General features: G+C 43.3%; 1 protein-coding gene across 1 annotated transcript in view; it reads left to right on the forward strand.

Moving 5' to 3' along the window:
• The window catches only part of RYR3 (ryanodine receptor 3), a 379,117-nt gene that overhangs the window by 320,834 nt on the left and 34,956 nt on the right, over window positions 1-23,327 (forward strand). The window contains exons 67-80 of the mRNA XM_061158246.1: window positions 893-980; window positions 1,082-1,174; window positions 5,781-5,795; window positions 8,418-8,588; window positions 8,881-8,940; window positions 11,546-11,677; window positions 12,159-12,271; window positions 15,341-15,437; window positions 17,271-17,377; window positions 17,781-17,832; window positions 18,826-18,882; window positions 20,099-20,198; window positions 20,349-20,428; window positions 21,880-21,956. Of these exons, the coding sequence (XP_061014229.1) occupies window positions 893-980; window positions 1,082-1,174; window positions 5,781-5,795; window positions 8,418-8,588; window positions 8,881-8,940; window positions 11,546-11,677; window positions 12,159-12,271; window positions 15,341-15,437; window positions 17,271-17,377; window positions 17,781-17,832; window positions 18,826-18,882; window positions 20,099-20,198; window positions 20,349-20,428; window positions 21,880-21,956 (1,242 nt within the window). The remainder of the gene's footprint in view (window positions 1-892; window positions 981-1,081; window positions 1,175-5,780; window positions 5,796-8,417; window positions 8,589-8,880; window positions 8,941-11,545; window positions 11,678-12,158; window positions 12,272-15,340; window positions 15,438-17,270; window positions 17,378-17,780; window positions 17,833-18,825; window positions 18,883-20,098; window positions 20,199-20,348; window positions 20,429-21,879; window positions 21,957-23,327) is intronic.

Genomic DNA, 23,327 nt, shown 5'->3' on the forward strand with positions numbered 1-23,327 from the left:
TTCCCCTGCAGGCACCAAGGGACATGGAGTTTTTTAAACCATTCATGAGAGCCACAGTTTTCTTTAAGAAAGATGATAGACAATTTAACTCGTTACGCATTACTTTACACAGATATTTGAAAGTGGCAAATCACCCACCCCTTTCGAAATATAATTTAATTCAAATGTTTAAGATGATTACAGGCAAGACAACTTTTAGGAAGTGACTAAATTCTATGGTAGTGTAGCCTTCTTGTCACCACTGTGAAATTTCTTAACCTAGGTTAATATTTTAGATAGGGAATTTCCAACCCATTTCAGAGAGCATAGGAGTATTGGTCTCTGCCTGTACACTTCAAATATCAGTGAAAAACATTCTTACAGATTTCATTCATAAAAGTGACTTTGAAAGGAAAATAGGTGAGGCCTGAACTGTTTATAGAGTACTCAAAATTTCAGAGGCTTGACAGTAACAGATGTCCACGATACGATTGTATGTCACAGTGACCAAGACTTTCCTGATCTTGCTAACCTTGTGGATTAAAGGAGGCTAGTCACAAAACTTAGAGTGTAACTCTAATCATCTCTTCAGTTCAAAGGACCAAAGAAACCCTACTTTTGACCATTCTGAAATGTTGATTTCTAATGTCTGTTTGCTGAGATAATCCTGGCATCTTTTAGTAAAATAGAAATGACTACTGTAGGTCCTTCAAACATACCTACAACAATTGCATGTCTATATCTAAGCATGCGAGGAGTATATTGATTCTTAGCCTGTCTGAAGAATGCCTTTGGTGAGGATGCAGTTTTATCTGGATAAATGTGTACATCTGGTGCTGGTATAATTTTTAGAGTGTGACTGTTTCGATCACTGATGAATTCCACATGCATATTCATTTATCTTTCGCCTCAGATCTAACTGGCTCAAGAGCCCTGATGCAGACTCTGACCAGCTCTTCCGCATGGTGGCAGAGATCTTCATCCTGTGGTGTAAATCTCACGTAAGCACACACGGGGGCCCTGGCTTGGAGTCAGCAGTGCAAGGTATACACACGTCGGAAAACTCTCTTGTAATGTTTGCTTTTCTGTTCCCCCCACTCAGAACTTCAAGAGGGAAGAGCAAAATTTTGTGATTCAGAACGAAATTAATAATTTGGCATTTTTAACTGGAGACAGCAAAAGCAAGATGTCGAAAGTAAGTCCATAGAAATCAATCCCAAAGGCTCTCCAGCCTTGAACCAAGCTACATATCCTGGGTGTGTGAAGGGATCAGCTCCTACTGCGTTCAGGTCAAACCACACAAAACCAACAATCTCCACTGTTGTTTCTTTGAGAATGAGCCAGAAGAAACTGCTCTCAAATAAGCATGGGCATTACATTTGATAATAAGTAGCTGCTTTGTGTGTCTCAAGTTTGTTTCAAGACTTGCCTAAGGCATTGGAGAGGTCTGCAAAACCAGAGCTGCTCTTACTTGTTTTAAAGTAGAAGTACTTCCTGTGTAGAAAAGCTACAAAAATACACGTGCCGAGAGCCACCTTTTAATTAGCTGTAAGGACATTACTTTGCTTCGAAGATGTGGTTGGCACATTTTCTTACAATGCACTCATTTTCCTCCTATCCAGAACATCTAATAACTGCTTTGTTTCAGCTGTGCTGACCTCTTAATGCCTTCTATTTATTTTCCATACACGTTGCACTCAGAAACCCAAACATTTGTCCATCCCACTATAGGAAATGTTTGAAAGAGGGCATTCCAAACATCTGTCCGAAAACAGTCACCTACAGGGCGGGGTACAACAAAAATAGAGCAGGGGGATCTGGCCCCCCTGCTCCTCTTGAGTCAGTTCTGTACAAGGAAGCTTCTTCATCTTATGGGAGAGAATTCTCAGACACATTCCTTCAGGGGTATACACGAAAGCAAGGCTGACTTAAAGGTGCTGTCTCATTCCCAGCTGTTGTAGCTTACCTGAACTCTCTTCCCCTGAGAAGTGTCCCTCGACGAGGGTTGACTGTATTGTCAACTGTGTGTGACGTGTGACACCTGAGATGTCCATCTCTCATGGCTGGTACAGTGCTGCCTTTGAGAAGCAGGAAGGTGGAGGTTGCATGGGGACCTCTCAGAAGTGAGAATCAGTTCTGGGAAGATGACAGTCATGGGTTGATATAGTGAAGCCCTTGGGGCATCTTTCCAAATAACCATTTGCGATAGAAGATCTTTGTATGCACAGCTGCAGACCAGGGACTGGTATGACACCAAAAGTGAAAACTTCAGCACCCAAAACTTCACGAAGCTAGCTCTGTTCTTGCTCTGGTCAGCTGCAGTCACTCTGAACTTTCCATCCCTTCCATCTTTAAGCTATATTGACATTAACACTTCTTCCAGCATCCAAAAATTTATTCTCAGAGTTTAGAATCTGATGTCTGCTGGTCAGTAAAGTTTGATAAATAAAATTGTGCACTTACAATGCAGAGAGATTAGGTATATATATATATTCACAGTCAAGAGGAATCTTTGCTACAAAGGGATCTTACTTAAGATGTATCCTTTTGTGCTTTAGATAATTTTTATTTGATTTTCCAGAGTTTATTTTGCATTTAACTTCTGGCAAACAGCTACTTGTGTGAGGTACAGGAGAAAGGATATTTTCAGACTCCTGATCTCTGGACATCTGTCCCTCAGTTCCTCTGAAGACTTTTCTTACAGTGATTGCAAGCTCTCCTTTGACCCTGCTCCCCTACAGAAAGTCACTGATGCTCAGATTCCTTGCTTCCTTCAACTTGGGGGTAGATCTTTTGGCCTTTGGTGGAACCAGGTAGCATCCATTGTTATTGTCAGCGGATGGCAACAAAGCAAAGGAAATGACTCTGATACAGGGATTTGGATCCCAGATGAGCAGAAATGGCAAAGATATCTTAACCCTCTGGTGATGCATAGATATTCAGGGTCCTTGGGTTTACGCTTGGAAAGAGATGAGGTGACAAAGAATGATATTTTAAAACTAACCTACTAACAAACTAACCTGAAATTGTTCATTCACATCATTGAATGAGGAAAAGAGTATATTAGCCTTGTCAGAAGATGGTCAGAATGAGAATTCAGGTGGAAGGAAGAAAGAAAATCAGGGTCTTTGGGAACATCTTCCCTACTGGTAAGGTTAGTCCACAGGAGCACATGCTTTTGTTTCATTTCCATTGACATTGGATGCCAGTTTTTTTCTGAGTGATGTTGGAAAGGGTAAAAGTTACAGTGTAATGGATGGAAGGACACTCCCTGGATGTTAAATAACATTTGCTGTACTCCTCAGGGTAACAAATATTCATATTGTTCCAGTTGCCTCAGTTGAGACACAAAGTGTTAGAAGTAAACAGAACTAGATACCGAAGGAAAGAAAAGTCCCACGCTTGGCCCAGCTGATGAGTATAAGGATGGCCTTGCATCATTCACTTAACTTCTCTGGATCCCAGTTTACCAGTTTGTAGAATGGGCTTGAGCTTACTGCCTGACTTCTCCCAGCTCTACTAGTATGCCCTGTTAAAAAGTAAATTTTAAATGCACCTCTTGAATTGAATAATATTACATAAATGCAGCACATTATTTCAGATAGGGAAATACCATGCCTCCAAAAAACAGTAACCTATAGCTATTTCTGGTATTTTTTGGATGTAAAAGTATGGATTGAGAGGATGGGGAGGGAGTGTTCTCTTTAGTATCAGCTGACTCCCCACTGCCACCCTGAAATTTGATGTTCTCTCTTCTACCTGATCTGAATAGTCACCTGTGCTTGCTTTCATCTCCACTCTTAATTGAATTCTGGTGTTGTATAAATGATCTTGGCCTCAGTGCATATGGCAGAGAGATGTGTGCTGGAAAGCTGCATGCCCACACATACCACACATGCCATTGCAGACAAAAAGGAAGTGGAAAAAATATACAGTGGGTCACACTGTTCACACTTGATTAATGGAAGGTCAGTTCAAAGATAAGTCCTTTTTCCAGCAGTGAAAGCACATTTTGAGGAGAGCTCATTGTATATTTTGTTTATATAACACCGGTTTGCGGATATGTCAAGCTGTACATAACTGAGCTGAGCATGTGATTTTTGTTTTGTTTTTAAACTTGTTTTGTTTTCTGTAAAGATGGCAACAGCTTCCTCGGAGGGGAATGGTAAGTTAGAACACATTTAGCCCAAGAAATGTCAGTTCCTTGACCAAGATTATAAACAAAAGGGTTGTGATGCAAGGAATGTGAGGGTGCCTCATTGTTTAAAGCCACTCCACCGTGTGAGTGTGATTTCAGCGCATTGAGAAGGACAGGGACATGCTGAGAAGACATCTTTATGCTCCTCAAGGGTGTGCAGAATGACACGTGAGCTTGCTTCTTCCTCCTCAGTGACCCCCAGTTGGTCACTCACCTGTCTCTCTCATCCTCCCCCTTTTTTCATCTGTATTCCCTTTGTTCTTGCACTTGTACAGTTCAAGTGCTCTTTGTCCCTCTGCCCCCTCCTCTCTCCCACTTCCTGTTCTCCCTTTCTTTTACTCCAGCCTTTCCCCCTGCCACCCACCCCTCACCCTCCACCCCAGCCCCCACCCTGCCTCCCCCCCTCACTTCCTGTCTCCCTGCCCCCTCCATTCACTCCTCTGTCCTCCTCTCTCCTCTTACCAGCCTCCCTCCTCCTCTCTTCTCTCTCCCTCTCTCTCTCTCTCTCACACACACACACTTTCTCATTTTCAGACTGGCTTCTGGAAATTCATCTTTCTCTCTATTATCCAATGTAGAGTTGACTGGTCTCTACCTCTGTTACCCTCTCCCTGGGAATGAGCGCTTCAGATCGCACACCTCTGCCCTAGTTCCGAAGCCTCCCTCCACTCCTCCAACTCCCTTTCCCTTAAGAGTCTCTGTTTTTTCCTTAATTTCACACATAAATCAGCTATTTGATCATAAACTATTAGTGATTAAGTGTGCAGAAATGAAGTGATTTTGAAGGTATAGGAATTTCTAGGTTTGTTTGTAAAATGAAAAATTTCAGCTAACATTTAAAAATATATTAAAATTTAAAAAAATAAAATATAGAGAGAGAGCATGCATGAGAGAGAGAATTTCAAATATTAGGGAAATGCACTGAGTTAACTAATCTTAGCAACTTGTGAGGAAAAGAATAAAATTAGAACTTATAGCATGTAGGAGCCTTTTACCTAAGGTATATTTGAAGGTCACAGCACAAGAAGGGAGATGCCCCATCCTTTGGGTCTGAGGTGATCCTGAACCACTTTGGATATTCCTAGAGTATGGTTTTTAGCAAACATTTATTTAGGGGAAGCACATACATGGCCCCTCAGCTCAGTTCTCCTCACTCTTTTTGTAACCACAGATCTGGTGGTGATAATGGGGTGGGTGGAAGGAAGAAAGAAAATCAGGGTCTTTGGTTATGTGACAGATTGTCTGCAGCCCACCCAGGCGACAGGACGGAGTGGGGAGGAGAGAAGGCGTGAAATCTAAAGAGTCACTTGGGTGGCCAGATCTGAAGACCATCTAGGTCTGTGTGTCACACACTCTGGAATGCTGGTTCTGAGATGATGTACTGCTTGGTCTGGGTGTAAGTCCTTTCGATCCAATTAACCTCCATCCTAACCTCCCGCCCCCTCTTCATGCCATGGTCAACTGGCTTCCAGAGTGGTTGGTTTTCTGTCGTGTTGGCTGAGGAATGGGGGTGGAAGAGCTGTGACTAACATGCTTATGCTTTGGACCCCTGCTTTCACTGACTGACTTCTCCTTGTTTCTTTTCTCTTATCTTTCCACACAGGCCATGCAAGTAAAGGTACAGGTCAAATGCATGACGTGTCTTTTCTGTCCTAGCATTAGAGGTGCCAGACTCTGGCCACCCTCTGCACTGTGATCACCATGGGGGTGGTCCAGAATGGATTTTCCCACTTGGAGGTCCCCCAGGCCTGCTCCAGGGAAGACAACTGCCTGTCAAAGAGTGAATGTAGGCCTACCCACCCTTGGAATGGGGAAGCCGGGGAAGCCAGCCAAGCCTCGCCCTATCCGAGGTCTCCTTGCCATCTCTGCTCCCTTCCCAGCTGCCCACTCCGCAGCCAGCACACTGACAGAGATAGGGATGCTGAGCAGGGCACCAAAAGCCCAGGAGCCTCACTCCTCTTACCTACTGTTAGTGGTCCCAGCCCTTCCACTCTATACATGAATGGCTCTTGTGCAGGCCTCCAAAGAGTCAGAGAGTTTTCCAAGGACTAAAGTCAAGGATTTGAAATAGCCATGTTTGCATAAAATGTGTACCCAGTGGAATAAACCCTGGGACAATTTTCTAGTATCCTATACAGGTTATTGCTTGGAAGTATTTCTCTTTCTCTCCATTAACATATGTCTGCTGCCACCATCCCAAGACCTTTGCACCAGGTCTGTAGCAGAGACAGGGAGATGTGCAGGAACCAGGTCATGTGCAGCTCTTGGTAAAGAAAAATGGAGCCATGGCCAGGCATATGTCGGTCTGGATGTTGGCCTGGACTCATAACTGCTGTGTGTCCTTGGAAAAACATCACTTAACTTCCCTGAGCATCATGTTCCCCTTTATATAACTGACTTCTTGTTATCTCAGCATTGTTGGGAAGATTAAAAATGCCTTATCTAAGTACTAGGCACATTGGAGCCACATCATATATGCAGCATTTATAGTTAGAACAACATGAGATTGGCCAAAGAAAATAGCGAGCAAGAAATTATTTAAATTGTATATCAAGTCCACAGTTTTGCATATTAATTGTATATGCATGTTACTATTTACCTCTTAGGTAATGTCCGTGTACCTATACTTCATTATATATTTATACATGTAACACACACACACATATATATAACTGGGTTCTATTCTTTACGGACAATTTGAGGTATTTTCAAGGGTAATTTAGACTTAAGAGTTTTGCCTTAAGCACAACCTGTAGAATTTTATACCTGATACTAGAACATCTAAGGAACCCAGCAAGCTCTCAGTAAAGGTAGGAATTTCTGTAGGAATCAGCTTTCCAGCTGTGTGTCTAGAATACAAGACACTTTGTATCTTGCCTCAACCCACCCTCCTCCCTGCCCGCTCCCACTGCTGTCCTGGATCTGACCTGTTGTTCTCCAGCACCAGACCCAAGTAGAGTTGGCTGGCAGTATTTGGTCAGACTGGGTTTTGCCGGCCAGGGATTTCACTGTGGTTTCTGCAGTGTAACCACTTGAAGACTTAGTCGCCACAAGCTGGATAAAAGAAGCCACCTTGGTTTTGAGAGCGTCCATTAATAATACTCCTCCATCACACTTTGGAAAGTAAACAGGTCGGCGCTAAGGCGGTGTGATTCTGACCCTACTTGGTCTTCTCTCAGAAAACCAATCCTCCAGAAAGCAAATTCTACTCCAGCCGGGGGGGCCCCAGGTCTTACATGCCATTTTCAAAGGAGGGGTTTGGCCTCTCAGCAGCTCCCAGAGTGCGGAGTGTTTGTGTCATTGGAAACCACCGTGCGATCACCAGGATGCTGCAAACACTCACAGGCACCTCATAAAGCAAAAGCTCTAATAAGCCCCAGTTCTCCCCCATCATGGACCCTGACTTCAATCTCTGCCTCTGGCCTCCCAGCCCTTCCTCACTTCCAGCAGGAGCCCACTCAGCTGGGGCAGAGTCCAGCAAGTGAGGTACCACTTGGGCAGGGCAAGCCCACCCATATCCACCTTCTGCTGTGGGTGCGGAGGGCCCTCAGTTGGTTGCCTGGGGTTGCCACCGCCCAGTGCATTGGCCTCTTCCTGCAAACCTCCCACTTCACTGGATAAACGCCCCCAGAAAGGGTCCAGAAAGTGTAACCAAAGGAGGGCGGACTCTCCCAGACTTGGGGCGGTTCCTCTTCATCTGTCTGCACTGTTCCTCCTAACTTTGCCCCAACCAGATCCCAGAGCAGCCCTACCAACCTGCACGGTCTCGTTTTCCTGCCGACCATAGGATGCCTGTACCCCAAAATGCTCGCTCCAGCCCTGGCCAGGAGCTAGTATTCTAGGGTAGATGCTGTCTCACTTGTTTACTGCTGCCCACCATCAGGATTCTCAGTTCTTTTCTGCCGTCATTTTGTCAGTTAGCAAATCACTCTTCTTGTAAGAACACCACTTGTTCATTCCATCCAGATGCAAGCGAGCAGAGACAGTGGGTGTTGGTGCTGTGTGTCTGGTCACGTGGTTCCGTGAGCATGCGCACAAGGAGAAGGCTTAGCATCAGGGCTGGCCTTGAATGGCCCCTTTGGTTGGCTTTGTGTATCACAATCCTTTACTGTCCTCTGAAATGTAGAAAGGCCCGACCTATACAAGGGAGGACCTATACAGGAGGCAGGCTGCCTCTGAGGTGAGGCAGTGCCTTTCAGAGTCATTGAGCTCCTCTGTTTGTTTCAACCTCATCTCCTAGTCGGGAGGACAGGACCAGGAGCGGAAGAAGACAAAGCGGAGGGGAGACTTTTATTCCATCCAGACCTCCCTCATCGTGGCTGCGCTCAAGAAAATGCTGCCCATTGGTCTGAATATGTGCACCCCAGGCGATCAGGAGCTGATCTCCCTTGCGAAATCACGGTACAGCTATGTAAGTCACCCATCTGCTTTGGTGGAGCATTTAATACAGGTGGTGGTGATCTGTGCTCAGCCCTCCGTCCCTGGGGATCAATGAACAGAAGCCAAGGTGCATGGAAACAGCACACCATCATCTTTACAGCTGGCTTGGGAGTCAGCACATGCTCTTTCGGATAAGACTCTGTCGGTTCTCTTATTCTGTTCTTGTAGTAAAGATCCCAGCAAAACTCTTAGTACATCCCTGCTCCCCACTTTACGTTTCCATAGTAACCTATAGGAATAAAATTTCACATCTCTTTCCACAGAAGGACACAGATGAAGAGGTGAAGGAACATCTGCGGAATAACTTGCACTTGCAGGAAAAGGTGATGTAGCAGGAAAACAACTCACACAGAGAACTCACACAGGCTTCTTTCTGGCTGCAGGGGGCCCCAGGCCCACTTAGTTTACTCATATTTTTCTTAATGTGTTCTAAAAACAGTCTCAGAGTACTTGTGCTTAATTGGTAGAACTCTCTGCCTTTAATTTTTCATTTTTTGGTCCCCGATTTTTGTTTTTTTCTTTGCCAATTGCAAGGAGGTCCAGTAAAACATGTCTCTCCACCTCCCACTGTGTGAACATCAGAGCATGGCAGGGGGTTAGATTAGGTCTCAGAATTTACTGACTGTGAGGTGTGTTAGAGTGTAACAGAAACCTAGGGGAAGTTTTAGCACTTTCAGCTTTAGACATTTGTGAATAAAGTAACTCTGTGTCTGAGTTTGTATAACCCCCACCCCAAAATCCAACAAAATCAATACCAATTTTTATTTTAAGGCTATTTAAAATTTTTGCAGGCCTGCAAATCTGAACAGCTTTTCCCTCAAATATATTATGTTATGCCCTAAGATAGAAGACTAAAATGATACCAATAGCCTCTCCTTTCTACCCCAACTATACAGGAATGGTGGGTAAAGTATAGTATAAAAAAGGCGGTAAAAAGAAATTCTAAGTGCCAGAAAAAAGAAGTCATTCTAAATCTTAGTAATGAAGAGAAGACGATGCAGTGAAGAAAACTCATAAAGCTTTCCCGACCAGATACATATCACAGGGGATGAGGGTTTTAGTAATCTGGAAGAGGAGTTGTGGACCAAATTTCCCAGGTTTGGCATAAATTTAGAGCAAATCTGGATCATACCAAACTGGAAAATTCTTAAAGAGATGGGAATACGAGACCACCTTACCTGTCTCCTAAGAAACCTATATGCAAGTCAAGAAGCAACACTTAGAACCTTCCATAGAACAACTGATTGGTTCAGAATTGGGAAAGAGTACGTAAAGGCTGTGTGTTTTCACCCTGCTTGTTTAACTTATATGCAGAGTACATCCTGTGAAAAGCCAGGCTGGTTGAATCACAAGCTGGAATCAAGATTGCCAGGAGAAATATCAACAACCTCAGATATACAGATGATACCTCTCTAATGGCAGAAAGTGAAGAGGAATAAAAGAGCCTCTTGATGAAGGTGAAAGAGGAGAGTGGAAAAGCTGGTTTAAAACTCACCATTCAATAAACTAAGGTCATGGCAACAAGTCCCATCACTTCATGGCAAATAGAAGGGGAAGAAGTGGAAGCAGTGACAGATTTTAATTTCTTGGGCTCCAAAATTACTGTGGATGGTGACTGCAGCCATGAAAATAAAAGGAAGGAAGGAAACCTATGACAAACCTAGACATCATATAAAGAAGCAAAGACATCACTTTGCCAGTGAAGATCCATATAGTCAAAGCTACAGTTTTTCCACTAGTCACGTACAGATGTGAGAATTGGACCATAAAGAAGCCTGAGCACCAAAGAATTGATGTTTTCAAATTGTGGTGCTGAAGACGACTCTTAAGACTCCTTGGACTACAAGGAGGTCAAACCAGTCAGTCCTAAAGGAGATCAACGCTGACTGTTTAATGGAAGGATTGATGCTGAAGCTGAAGCTCCAATACTTTGGCCAAATGATGCAAAGAGCTGATTCATTGGAAAAGACCTTGATGGTCGGAAAGATTGAGGCCAAGAGAAGGGAGCGACAGAGGATAAGATGTTAGGAAAACATTACCGACTCAGTGGACATGAGTTTGAGCAGACTTCTGGAGAAAGTGAGGGACAAGGAAGCCTGGAGTGCTGCAGCCCATGGGGTCCCAAAGAGTCCAACATGACTTAGCGACTGAACAACAACAACAGAGCAAGAAACTTAGATAAAATGAGCCTTGAACCAGTGACACCCATGAATCTTCTGTAAAAACAGCCATGAAACCACTTAGAGACTCTACCTGCTAGAATATGGGCCATTCAACAAAACTCCTGAATACAAGTTCATATTTTTAAAAAACATACAGTGTGAATAGAAATCCATAACCATTAGAGAGACAGAATTTTCAACAAAAGGAAGAATTCAAGCCTAAGGAACTATATAAAGGAATTTTTTAAGTATTATAGAAATATTTAAAGAGATAAAGGCAGCCATATAAGCTATAAATCAAGACTTGGACATTATTTTGTAAAGAAAAGAGAGGGGAGGTAGAATTGAAAAGACCTCACAGTGATAATACAAAGTTAAAAATAATTATTGAAATTAAAAATTCCATCTGTATATGGTATGGAGATTCCTTAAAAAACTAGGAGTAAAAATGCCGTATATAGGTTAAAAAATGTAGTGGATAACAGCTCGAAAGAGAACTTATGAGTTGAACGGTTGATTTAAGGAAATCAGTGCAGCACAGAAAGAAAAGGATAGAAAATATGACAGAAGGGTTGAGACATATAGGCTATAATGAGAAGTTCCTATGAAGCATCTATATTGTTCCAGGAAAAATATGATAGAGAAAATGAAGAGGAGTTTATAGAAAAGACTCTTGAATACTATGGAACCATGCTAGGAGACAAAGGCCTTTTTATGTAAGAGGTATAAGAGATTGCTCATCTCATGTATGTACTTTAATCTGCAGTCTGATGATCCAGCTGTGAAGTGGCAACTGAACCTGTACAAGGATGTTTTAAAGAGTGAAGAACCTTCCAACCCAGAAAAGACAGTGGAGCGTGTGCAGAGAATTTCAGCAGCTGTCTTCCACCTAGAGCAGGTAAGTAGCATCTACCCTGTGGCTTGAGGAAGCAAGACCACCTTGCAGAATACAAAATTTCTCTCAACACTCAGCTTTTAGTTTCGAACGCCCTGTAAGCACCCTTGTAGGAAAGCAAGAAGTAAGGATCATCCTGGGTCATCCCAAAGTGTCATCTTGGTGCCTTATGGTAGCAACACTCCTTAATGTTTTACCTCCCAGTATTTTACAAAGATTTGCCATTAGTTCAAATAACCTATCCAAGTTCCTTGCTCATTTGTAAAGCTACTATTAAGCCGTAAGTCACCAAAAGCAGTTGGGAGAAAAAGAAAACCTAAGACTTCTACAAACTGAATCATTTAGTGCTGAGTACCTTTGGCTGGCCACAGTTAAGAAATCAAAGTTCTTTCAGGGTTGAGACGTCTGGGCTGTAGGTGACTATTGGTATTTTCTGCCACCCAGATCAGCTTATTGTATACCTAGCCATGTGATTTCTTCTTAGGTGGAACAGCCTTTGAGGTCCAAGAAGGCAGTCTGGCACAAACTGCTATCAAAGCAGCGGAAACGGGCAGTGGTGGCCTGTTTCAGGATGGCCCCTCTCTACAACTTGCCCAGGCAAGTATTCTGTCTTTATCTCCTGGCATGTGAGTCACAGATGAGAATTAAGGTGTCTTCCTATAGCTGTGCTCTCTTCTGGCTCTGACACTCATGATCCCAGGGGTAGAGATTGGAGTCCTTCACCTGCGGAGCCATTGCAGTCTGCATATAGTATAATGGCCTACAAAGGTAAGTATAAAAACTGAAAACAGATGAGATTTCCTAGTGCCCCCAAGCCTGCCTCACTTCATCTTTTTGCACTGTAAAGTCAGCCTTGTAAGCATATGGAAGCTCTCTAGTTTTACCTAGGTAGGATTCTTTGTGCAGCTATAAAGGCATTCTAGAAAAAGGAGACTTTTCTAAAAGACTTTACCCCAAATTCCATCCATAGATCAAGCAATATTTCCATGTTCAAGCACTTGATTGACACCAAAATTATGTTTCCTCGGCAAGTACAGAAATGTAACCCGAGAATCCTTCAGCATAATGTACTTGCCTTCAAGATGAAACTAGGCAACTGTTTAGAGATGCCCCTAGAGGCCAGTCATGAACATAAGGCATTTATCTGGATGTTTAGTCTATACTCTGAAGTAAAAAATATGCAAAGCCTTTTCGGGAATGTGTGTGAACGTGTGCTGCTCCAATGAAGGGCAGAGTATCGGTGTAGACTGGGCCATTGTTGACCACTGAGGCCAACGCAGTGACGTTGGTGGCGTGGCAGCATTCCCGTCCTCAGACTAATTGCACAGTCAGTAAGTTTTGGCCTCTGATCAATAAACAAAGCTGCTAGTTGAAGAGCCACTGCTTGATCAACTTCCAGTCAATCGGAATATCCTCACCTGCTCAGGAAAAAGAAACTGACTTGGCCAAGTAAATTCTGTATCATGTGTAAATACATGTGTTTCTTTGGAATTTCAGATGAAAGACTAGTCTATGCTTGACATTTTGCTTTCATCAAATTGTGTATGTTGGCAAATGTGCCCAGAGTGTCCCGTATCCCTGTCCTGAGCCAACTGGCCAACTGAGCTCTCTGAATTAGGGTCTTTGAAGATGGTGGAGAATCATGGCCTCTGAGACACACACCTGCTCCCACAGGTCTCTTGAGAAAGTAGACTAGTGTCTCTGGAAAGGTTGAGGCATCACAAATCAAATAGAATTCATTAATTTAAGAAAACTGAAAAATTAAGTCAGGCAGTAATGGGCATGAAGGTTGCTGAAGTCTTGGCAGACAAATAAAATGTATAGCCCAGTAGAAGAAGCGAAACTGCCTTGGATTTTTGTCTGTTTTCTAAAAGTGGTAAAACATCAGAAGGCATTCGCTTCCCCTTCTGGTAGAGAGCCATACCTGATGTGCTTTAACATGACCTCCAGAGGGCTTAGCTTTAAGCTCATATCTCCCGGGCCAGCTCGACAGCAATTACATCTCTCAAAAACAAGCATTTTTTTCTAAATCCACTGAAAATGATAGTACCATCCTTTAGTATTTTGGTCGCTCCTTCAAGAATTCTGCTATTGAATGGATAATAGTATGTCCAAGAATCCACTGTCTCCTTGATGAAACATGGCCACCCCCACCGCTAACCCAGCTGTTTAAAAAAAAAAAAAAAAACCAAAACTTCATTTTGCATTGGAGTATTGCTGATTAATAGTGGACAGCAAAGGGATTCAGCCATATATATACATATATCCATTCCCCTCCAAACTCCACTCCCCTCCAGGATGCCACATAACATTGAGCAGAGCTCCCTGTACTTCACAATGGTTCTTGTTAGTTATCCATTTTTAATGTAGCAGTGTCTAACATAGCTGTTTTAGAGAGGCTGCCCTGGATTTCTGCCTAGAAGTTATACATAGGAGGATTATATCCCTAGGAGGATTATACAAAGGTTTCATAATAACAACAATAACAATGAACAAGAGGCTAGTGGTCAGTACCATGCCTTTTCTCCATCTTAGGAGAATCTATACTGCATGGAGTCTTCCAAACTAAAGGGCTGAAGAGATTTATTTTTATCATGTGGAAACTTTCTCTGCTGTGAGTTTTTAAAAGAAAACCTGTATGCTTTTCCCCAGACACAAAATTAACAATTTCTTCCTGAGCACCTTTCAACGGGTTTGGCTGGAAAAGGTTAATGAAAAAACTCAGTATGACAGGCTTATACTCATTTTAATGGTAATGTAACCTGTGGAGAGACCCGCTCATTCTCTGCACACTTCTCCTTTCTTGACCATGATTTAACATGACCATGAAAACACAAATTTGTACAATTTTTAAAAAAAAAAAAAAACCTCTGATTGGTCAGATTTTGAAGAAAGATGGTAAGGGCTATATTCTACCAGAAATTATGACCAAGACTTGATGAGTCTGGTCTTGACCTTCCTTTTCTCTATGGTCCTTCTCACATTTCGGTAACCACTTACCTGCTCTTCAGTGGTTAATATTCCCAGAAGTCAATCGTGTCCTGTAGAGAGGGAGTGGCTTGTGCCAGTTTATTCAGTGTTCCCAGATGCCAGGGCCAGCTCTGGAACCCGTGAAGCATGCAGAAGTTTTGCTGATGAGTACAACATGCCCAAGCTTTATTTCCTGGGTACAGACTGGAGCCCTTGCAGCTGTGGTTCCTCAGAGGCCCTGAAAGAAGGACACTCTGCTGCTTTGAGTGTATCTGAGACTACACTGCTCACCATCAGCATAATTTAGATTGGATTACCTGGACAGGTGATCAGTCAAAAGGAATCACCAAATTGCCATATTCATAGATAACCCAGGGCTGTTCCTCGAACTAATGAATTCTCATTAGAGGGGAGACGTGATAAAGACCCAGTGAGACCACAGCAGGATTAATGTGACCTCAGGTCTTGAACTAACCATTGTTAGTTCATTCAGAAGGCTGTCTCTAAATATTCAGGATCTGCCATGTTAGCGGGTTCTGGTTTCTTTGAAATACATGCTTACAGTGTACTCCTAGCTACCCTGACCAATCAGAAGATAAGAATTGTACAAAACTGCTTACTAACCGTTAACCGCCCAGACTAAAACAAGGTGTCCCGTGGACCCCTCTTGACCTCATTCTCACCCCTTCCGCTCAGGCACCGCTCTATTAACCTCTTCCTCCATGGCTATCAGAGATTTTGGATAGAAACAGAGGAGTATTCCTTTGAAGAGAAACTAGTACAGGATTTGGCTGTAAGTACTGACTCAACTGGGAGCAGATATGGGTGCGAATGAGTTTGATTTTTGTATTCATGTGTGTGCATTATAACTTTGAAAGATTCATAAAGAATCGGGTGTATAAATTTGAAAGGAACTAACTGTATAAATTATCAGAGGAAGCCCTGCTAATAATAGTCCTACGAACCAGAGGATGAATTTCACTTGGAGGTGCTGGTCCTGTGATCATCCTCCTCCTTATTATTAACAACTAATATTTCTTGGGATGCACAGCCGTGCCTTGGAAAGTTTGTGCCGAGTTAAGTTTTGAACACCCTTGGTTGCAGAGGCCAGCCCGCCCTAGCCAAGGCCCTGCATTTCTGGTGGGTAGCTCCCCTTTGGGGAAGGCACATCTAAATGCCCTTCCTGCATCTCACATTTCTGTGTTTGGCCTTTCTGAAGATTTGCTATGCCCCGTCTCTCACAGGCTTCATATGCTTAAACTACTTGAAACCACACACAAGGGGTAAAGCTTACTGCAGCAGTATCACTGAGCTTCATCCTGGTTAAGAAAGAAAATACATCCTTTGGCCAAGCCCTAGTTCTTTTCTTCTTTCTCCTTATTTCTTCCATCTGTCTTTTTCTCTAATCTCTACTCTCTCCATTAGTCTTACCCTGTGTATCTCATGTTTACACTTTCCATGTGACTTTATCTGTATTTCCCCATTTCCCTGGTGGCTCAGAAGGTAAAACGTCTGTCTGCAATGCGGGAGACCCGGGTTCGATCCCTGGGTCAGAAAGATCCCCTGGAGAAGGAAATGGCAACCCACTCCAGTACTCTTGCCTGGAAAATTCCATGGACGGAGGAGCCTGGAAAGGTACAGTCCATGGGGGTCACAGAGTCGGACACAACTGAGCGACTTCACTTTCACTTTTCTTTCCATCTCCCTCTGTTTCTTTTCCTCTTCCTGTCTTTTGTCCTTTAATCCTTTCTTGCTCATTCTCTTTCCCTTTCTCTTTATGCCCATCAATCTTTCCATACATTCCTGTCAGTGAGAAAGACACTTGCTTGATTTTCCCAGTTTCTTGATTAGTGTGAGGTTGACAATGAGCATCATTTCAACCTTCCCCTTCATCTGAACCATTCACACAACCTATGTAGTTCTCACCAGTTTACTGAGTATGGTCCACCCTGCTGGTTCTACCTCTGCTGGGAAATCAACTTATTCATCTGGCATCAGCTGCTATTTCTGTAAAAGGAGACAGAAAAAAAGACTTGCTCCGAGGAGAAACTGCAAGGCTCGCAGCTCCAGGATAGCATCTCTCAGGAACAGCCAGATTTTCAGGATAAAGGCTGAGGTCAGGAAAGAGAAACATTTCACTGGGTTCAGTCTAGGATAGTTGTAGACGCCCAAATGGCCCCAGTGCTTTGTAACTCTTGCCCCACCCCCCATTCCCAGCGCAGCTCTGCAAGAGAAATGTCAGGTGTAGGTGGAGAGATACAGCCTCTTCGGTGCTCTCCAGGGCTTCCCTCCTGAATGCGGGTGCCCAGAGCTTGCATGAGAGTTCTGCTGACTGGAGTCTGGAGCACCTCCCCTGCAGTCAAGCTTTTGCTTTTCCTTCCATTTTGTTTTAACCCAAAATTGCAATGTTTATTTAATTGGCTGAAAAATATATTTATATATAAATATCATTCCCAGACCTTGCATCCTTAGGGCTTCTGTCCTGAAATAAACGTTTTGACGTCGTGATTCTCTTTGTGCTTTGAGTTGATGCGCTCTGTGCCTGGTGCTTCACCTTTGTTCGCGTGCGGTGGTATGCCATGTGCTGAAATTCATGCCTGAAACCTATCTGCCTCGGTTTGTGTAGAAATCCCCCAAGGTGGAAGAGGAGGAGGAGGAAGAGGTGGAAAAGCAGCCAGACCCGCTTCATCAGATCATCCTCCACTTTAGCCGCAACGCTCTCACGGAGAGGAGGTCAGCACCATGGAGCGCCCTGCTCACATCCCAGGCACGGCTGGGTCCTCCCCAAGCTGTCCTCCCCAGGTGTGCACAGAGCAGGTGCCAGATTTGAACAACCCTCCTCGCTGTCTTGTTCTTGGCCATCAAGAAACCTCTGGAGGAAAATACAGAAACCATAGCCCTTTTATCATATTGCCTGACACTGAGTCTGAAGATGAGGGAGCCTGAAACTGTAACTTCATCTCTGAATTCCATGTCAAGCCAATAATGATTCAGATTTTCAGAGTGGTTTCTAAGAATTGGGGTAAGGGAGGAGGGCTTCTAATTAATTCACTGGTATATTAGGATTTATATGCCGCTCAGTCTTTTCTACTGTGTTCAAAGTCAGTCTGCTAAACATTTCCTCCATTCTCTCCAGCAAACTGGAAGACGACCCTTTGTACACCTCCTATGCCAGCATGATGGCCAAGGTACACTTGGTTTTCTTCCTGTCATTGCAGTCTTCCCGCTTCCCTTTGACCTCTTCAGGCACGTGGAAACTGTCACATTGAGCAACTGGCCTAGGACTTGGGTCATGGCATGGGCTCCAGGCTTTGTACAATTCACATACTCTGCAGGCAACATTAGTAAACCGTTCTACCATCATCCTGTGAAAACGATGCTTTGCAGAAACAGTGGGGTCTGGTGTCTGGGTTCACATGATACTTCTCAGCCAGCTTCACAGGGTTCAGGTGTCCACATCATCCTTGAATTTTCTCCTAATGCTCAGAACACGCCCAACAGTTCAACCATGTCCGTAGGTGAAGGAAATCCAGTACATTTGAAAACAGGCTTAGAAACTAGAGGAAGTAACTAGTGTTCTAGAAGAGGCGAAGTGACCAGAGAGGATGTTTCTAGGTCACACGGGGTCAGTGGCCTCTGGAATGCTGGGTGATTAAGCAAACCTGCTCCTTCTCCAGTGGGAGCACTTCGTGTCTGGCAGAAATGGGGGTAAGTGTGGAGGGTACAGGAGCACCCCTTCCTCTGCCAGGTGCTCCGCGGGGTCACTTCGGGGTTCACATCCCGGCTTTCCCTAATCTTAGGGCCAAGCGTCTGACTCATGTTGAGAATGGGCCAGCTCTTTGCACTCCTATCTCCTGATTTACACCAGAACTTTACAGAATTCTATTAAGTAGGAGAGTTCAGGTCTGTGGTTAAACCAAGGACGTCTCCTTTGACTATGTGAGCTCGGCGTTCCCATTTCTCTTTTCTGAACTCCTTGGTAACCGCAAAGGTGGTATTTAGAGTAGAATGTTGCCTGCTGGGATCCAAATGTTCCCAGTTTTACAGAGTGCTGAGGTCTTGAGGTGCCTGTGAATTACAGCCCGTTCCCTGCCCTCACACAGTAAAGCAGAGTCCTGTTTACTAGGCCTGCCTTTAACCTGACTGTTTGCCTCCTCCTCTCCCGGCTGCATGGAATCCAGAGTTGTCAGAGTGGGGAAGACGAAGAAGAGGAGGAAGACAAGGAGAAAACATTTGAAGTGAGTTCTCACTAAGCTGGAAGCCAGCCAGGAGGGCCTTCAGGGGTGGATGCTGACATCAGCCATGCAACGTGCCCACCATGTATGTCAGGTGGCAAGTACGCAGGTCGGCGTGGACCAGCGCATTGGCTGTGGTTGCTGTCTGTTGGCCTAATGAAAGGTAGCAGGCAGCCAGTCAGTCAGCAGATGGTCCTTCAAGTTTGTTCTCTAGGAAATCTCCTACATCAACCCAAGTATGGTAGCAACAGGGGCCATAGAAGGTCACATTCAAATATTCAAAAGTGAAAATTCACAGCAGTGGAGACACTGGATGGTTTTTGCACTATTATTCTGTAAATGTACTTAATCTTGATATGGGGCAGTGTGGGACCCTGAGTCTCTCAAAATAAAACTCCATTAGTTTACTTGTACTGTTTTATAGACGAAGTATTCAAGAGTACAAGTAAATGAATACAGGGATTTCCCTGGTGGTCCAGTGGCTAAGACTCTGCACTCCCAATGCAGGGGGTCTGGGTTCTATCCCTGGTTCTATCCCTAGATCCTATACAGTGCAATTAAGACCCAGGGCAGCCAAATATATACATATATTTTTTTAAGTAAATGGATACAGTTCTGGAAAACTTTGGCTTCTAGCATCTCACATTTGTTAAGTGTGGTCTACACTTTCTGGATAAGCAGGCGTTTGCTATGCTCAGATGAATTCCAGCTGAGCAAGTTTTCCTTTATAACATTGAAAACAAACCATTTTAGTCTGAGGTCACTATTTTTTTTTTTTTTTCCTATGCTGGGTGTTCACTGGGGCATGCAGGTTTCTCTAGTTGTGGTACCTGGGCTTAGTTGCCCCATGACATGTGGGATCTTAGTTCCCGACCAGGAATCGAACCTGTGTCCCCTGTTTTGGAAGGTGGATTCTTAAACACTGGATCACCAGGGAAGTCCCTGAAGTCACTTTCTATAATCATAGTGTCACTGGAGAGTGGACTGTGTTTTGTACTTCTCAGTACAGAAAGTAGAAATTTCAGCATCAAAATGTGAGTAAATTATGGATGGACAGTTTTGGAAAACTGGGTCGCATCTAAAAATAAACTTCCAAGATCTGTTTTGTTCGAAATTATGTGTGTTGCCTTCCTAGGTGAGTAAAGAGTCTCTCTCTCAACTCATCTGACTACAGTGAATTCTCTGGGAGTAAACAAATCCGCCCTGCTATTTTTTCCAGGAGAAAGAAATGGAAAAGCAGAAAACCCTCTACCAGCAAGCCCGGCTGCATGAGCGTGGAGCCGCTGAGATGGTCCTTCAGATGATCAGCGCCAGCAAAGGTGATCTCAGAGACTTGTGCGTGGGTCCCTTAACTAACACTGAGATGTCACCCTGTGACGTTAAGTCATTATTAAAGAATCTGGATAAAGCCCAGTAGGTGTGATTTACCCTGTTACCTTGGTGATTCCATCTGATCTTTACTTCGACAGGCGAGATGAGCCCCATGGTGGTGGAGACTCTGAAGTTGGGGATCGCCATTCTGAATGGGGGCAATGCCGGTGTGCAGCAGGTAATGGGGGCTCACAGGAGGTGGTGCAGACTTCCTGGGGTGTTTCCATCTGACAGCTGTCACACTTCGGGGAAGAGAGGTTCACTCTGCTGCATGGATGGCCACCAAGAATCACCTTTGCTGGAGTTTTGTCCTCAGTGGCCAGTTATGTTGAGTGGCTGAAGAACAGATAAAACCAGGCCTGGGAGTCTGCAGACAAATATGTGCTTAGTAAAGAGGGGTTATCTAGGGTTCAAAGAGAAAAACATCACATTTGTTTCATCATTAAGTGATTTTCCGCAAAAATATACTCTAGAGGAAATTTTCTCAGCCTTTGGTTTTTATTTCAACACTTTCATTTGTTAGTTGCCTTACTGTGAGCAAGAAGCTTGATCAGTTAAGTGATGTTCATAACCCCACACACTTGTTTGTTCAGTCATTCATATTCATTCATTCATATTAACAGCTGCTTAGTGATCACTGACTATGTACTAGGGCCAGGCTGTCTTCTATGGGTAGGGGATGTAGCAGTGGATGATGAAAATAAAACTCCCTGCCATCATGCATTAAAAGAGAGAACACACAGAGATATACAGCTGAGTGCCTGGCACATGGAATTCATTCTTCAATCCGAACTGGAACTGGCTACAGAAGATAGACATGCAGTAGTGTCTCCTGAGCACTCCAGGCTCTAGCTAAAAATAAAAGCATCTGTGTGAACAGGAAAATGAAATTTCAAAGACTGTTGGCATTCCCAGAACCTTTGAGAATTTCTAAATCCATAACTACCACTATTGCACATAATTTTTCCCAGGCTTTAATTTGTCGCAAACCAAACTTCTCATTAAGAACTACCATTTCAAAGGCACCCTTTACTTTCTGTTCTCTTCCATCACCACCCCATCAGTTGACTTTCTTACAGAGCCCTTTAAAAAAGCTGAGAAGAGTCTTACTATGCCAGACCAAGTTCCTAGCTTGCCAGTAGTAGAGAACAGAGGAAACAGTCTCTTTGTGAGAGACACTGTGCTCTCAGCTAGTCTCATTACTGGTTACTAGCCAAGCTCCTTCCTCCAGTGCGTTAAACATTGCATGAGCTGTTCAGATTTTACCTCAGTAACCATGAACATTACCAGAGCCTAGTCCTAGAACCTGTTCCAAAGAGGAGAGGCTTCAAACAGTAAATCTTTGAAGTCAAAGATCTACTGTACCATCAACACCAGTGGACCTTTATAAAACATCTGCCCTAAGAGATTCTGGTTCTGTAAGTAGAGAGTGGGGCTCAGGCACATGAAAGGTTTAAGTCCACAGGTGGAATATTTTCATGCTTACCCAGGGTTGCAAAACCACCTCCTGAATCCCACTTGGTGTGCCTGAATGATTGGGAACTGCCATCTGGCCATCACAATTAGGAGGGTCGATATTTGTGCCATAGTTTTCATTGCTTTTCCTTTTTGAATGTGTCTCCCTTACAGAAAATGCTAGATTACCTGAAGGAGAAAAAGGATGCTGGGTTCTTTCAAAGTCTTTCTGGTCTTATGCAGTCTTGCAGGTAAATATGGGAAAACCACCCATAGCACTTTTTAAAAAATATTTACTGTCCAGGGAAAGGGGCATAGGATGGGAGAGTGCCACATAAACAAACTGACTTAGCACGGAATTACTGAGAAGAGAGTACCTACTTCAAAAGAGGATGGGTGTTATTCCTCTAGCCTTCAGGATTACCTTCAAATAGCATTCAGAAGGGAAAATGTAACACACACACACACACACACACACACACACACACACGCAGCTTACCTGTCTACACCTGTTTAATGTTTGAATTGCCCTTACCTCCTTTTTTGTTACTTTGTTTTCTTTGGAGCTGAGTGTGAGTTTCTGCTATTAAACATGTATACTGGTAAGTCAAACTAGCAAAGACTGGAAAAGAGGAATACCTCAGTGTGACTCAAGACTTTGTGTTCATTAGATCCATTAGGTACTTTGTTAATCTCTATCCTTAACAATTCTTTGAGCCTGAAGAGATATTTAGTGGGCACATATTTTGACAGAGGTACATCCTGATGTGGGAACATTTTGACATTGTCTGAAAAACAAAGCATTGAACTTTCCATTTATATTACCCGGTTGTGTAAGCCTCCCCTCTGACAGATGAACAATAGGTAACCAAAAGTCATAAGGTTACCATACTCACTCGTTTCAGAAACAAGCCAGCAGTCTTTCTAAGAAAAGTGTCAGCTTATTCTTCAAGATTCATATATATATTGAATCATCTGCAACTCATTCTGAAAGAAGTCAAAGTTATAATTACCTAGCTCATTTGCCTCCAATTAATAATTCTTAAAATTGGAACATTGGTCCAATTGAAAATTTGGGGGATGGACTTTTTATTTGGTGAACTTCATAATATTGCTAGTCATATTGGACTGGGTAAATATTGTACCCTGGGGTTGTAGGGAATTTATCTGAGCTGCAGTACAATCCCTTGTGTTCAACTACATTTTCCCCTCACCAACAGCCAATTCGTTTATTTCTTTTCTCTCAGGAAAAGAAAATGTAATATTGCCAGACCTGGCTCACTGAGGATAAAATAGTACATGTGGACTCAAAGATGGCAAAAATCAAGGCATTTCAGCTCCATATTGCTCATGAAATTCTCAATTAAATTTCTGAGTTCCCTTAATAGTCTGTAGAATTTAATATTGCTAAGCTAATATATAATGATGTCTTAGAGGGATAGGTGACTTACTCTTAAAGGCCAACTGAGTTCTACCAGAAGTTTTAAGATATTCTAATGGGTTTTTGCTGATTATGAAATAATACATATTTGTAAAATAGTGAGACATTCAAGAAATTAAAATTTGAAATGGGTATTTGGGGATGGAATAAAGGTCAGAAATGTCTGCTGCACAGATTGTCT

This window comes from Dama dama, chromosome 12, assembly GCF_033118175.1.
Source record: "Dama dama isolate Ldn47 chromosome 12, ASM3311817v1, whole genome shotgun sequence".
NCBI classification, from domain to species: Eukaryota; Metazoa; Chordata; class Mammalia; order Artiodactyla; family Cervidae; genus Dama; species Dama dama.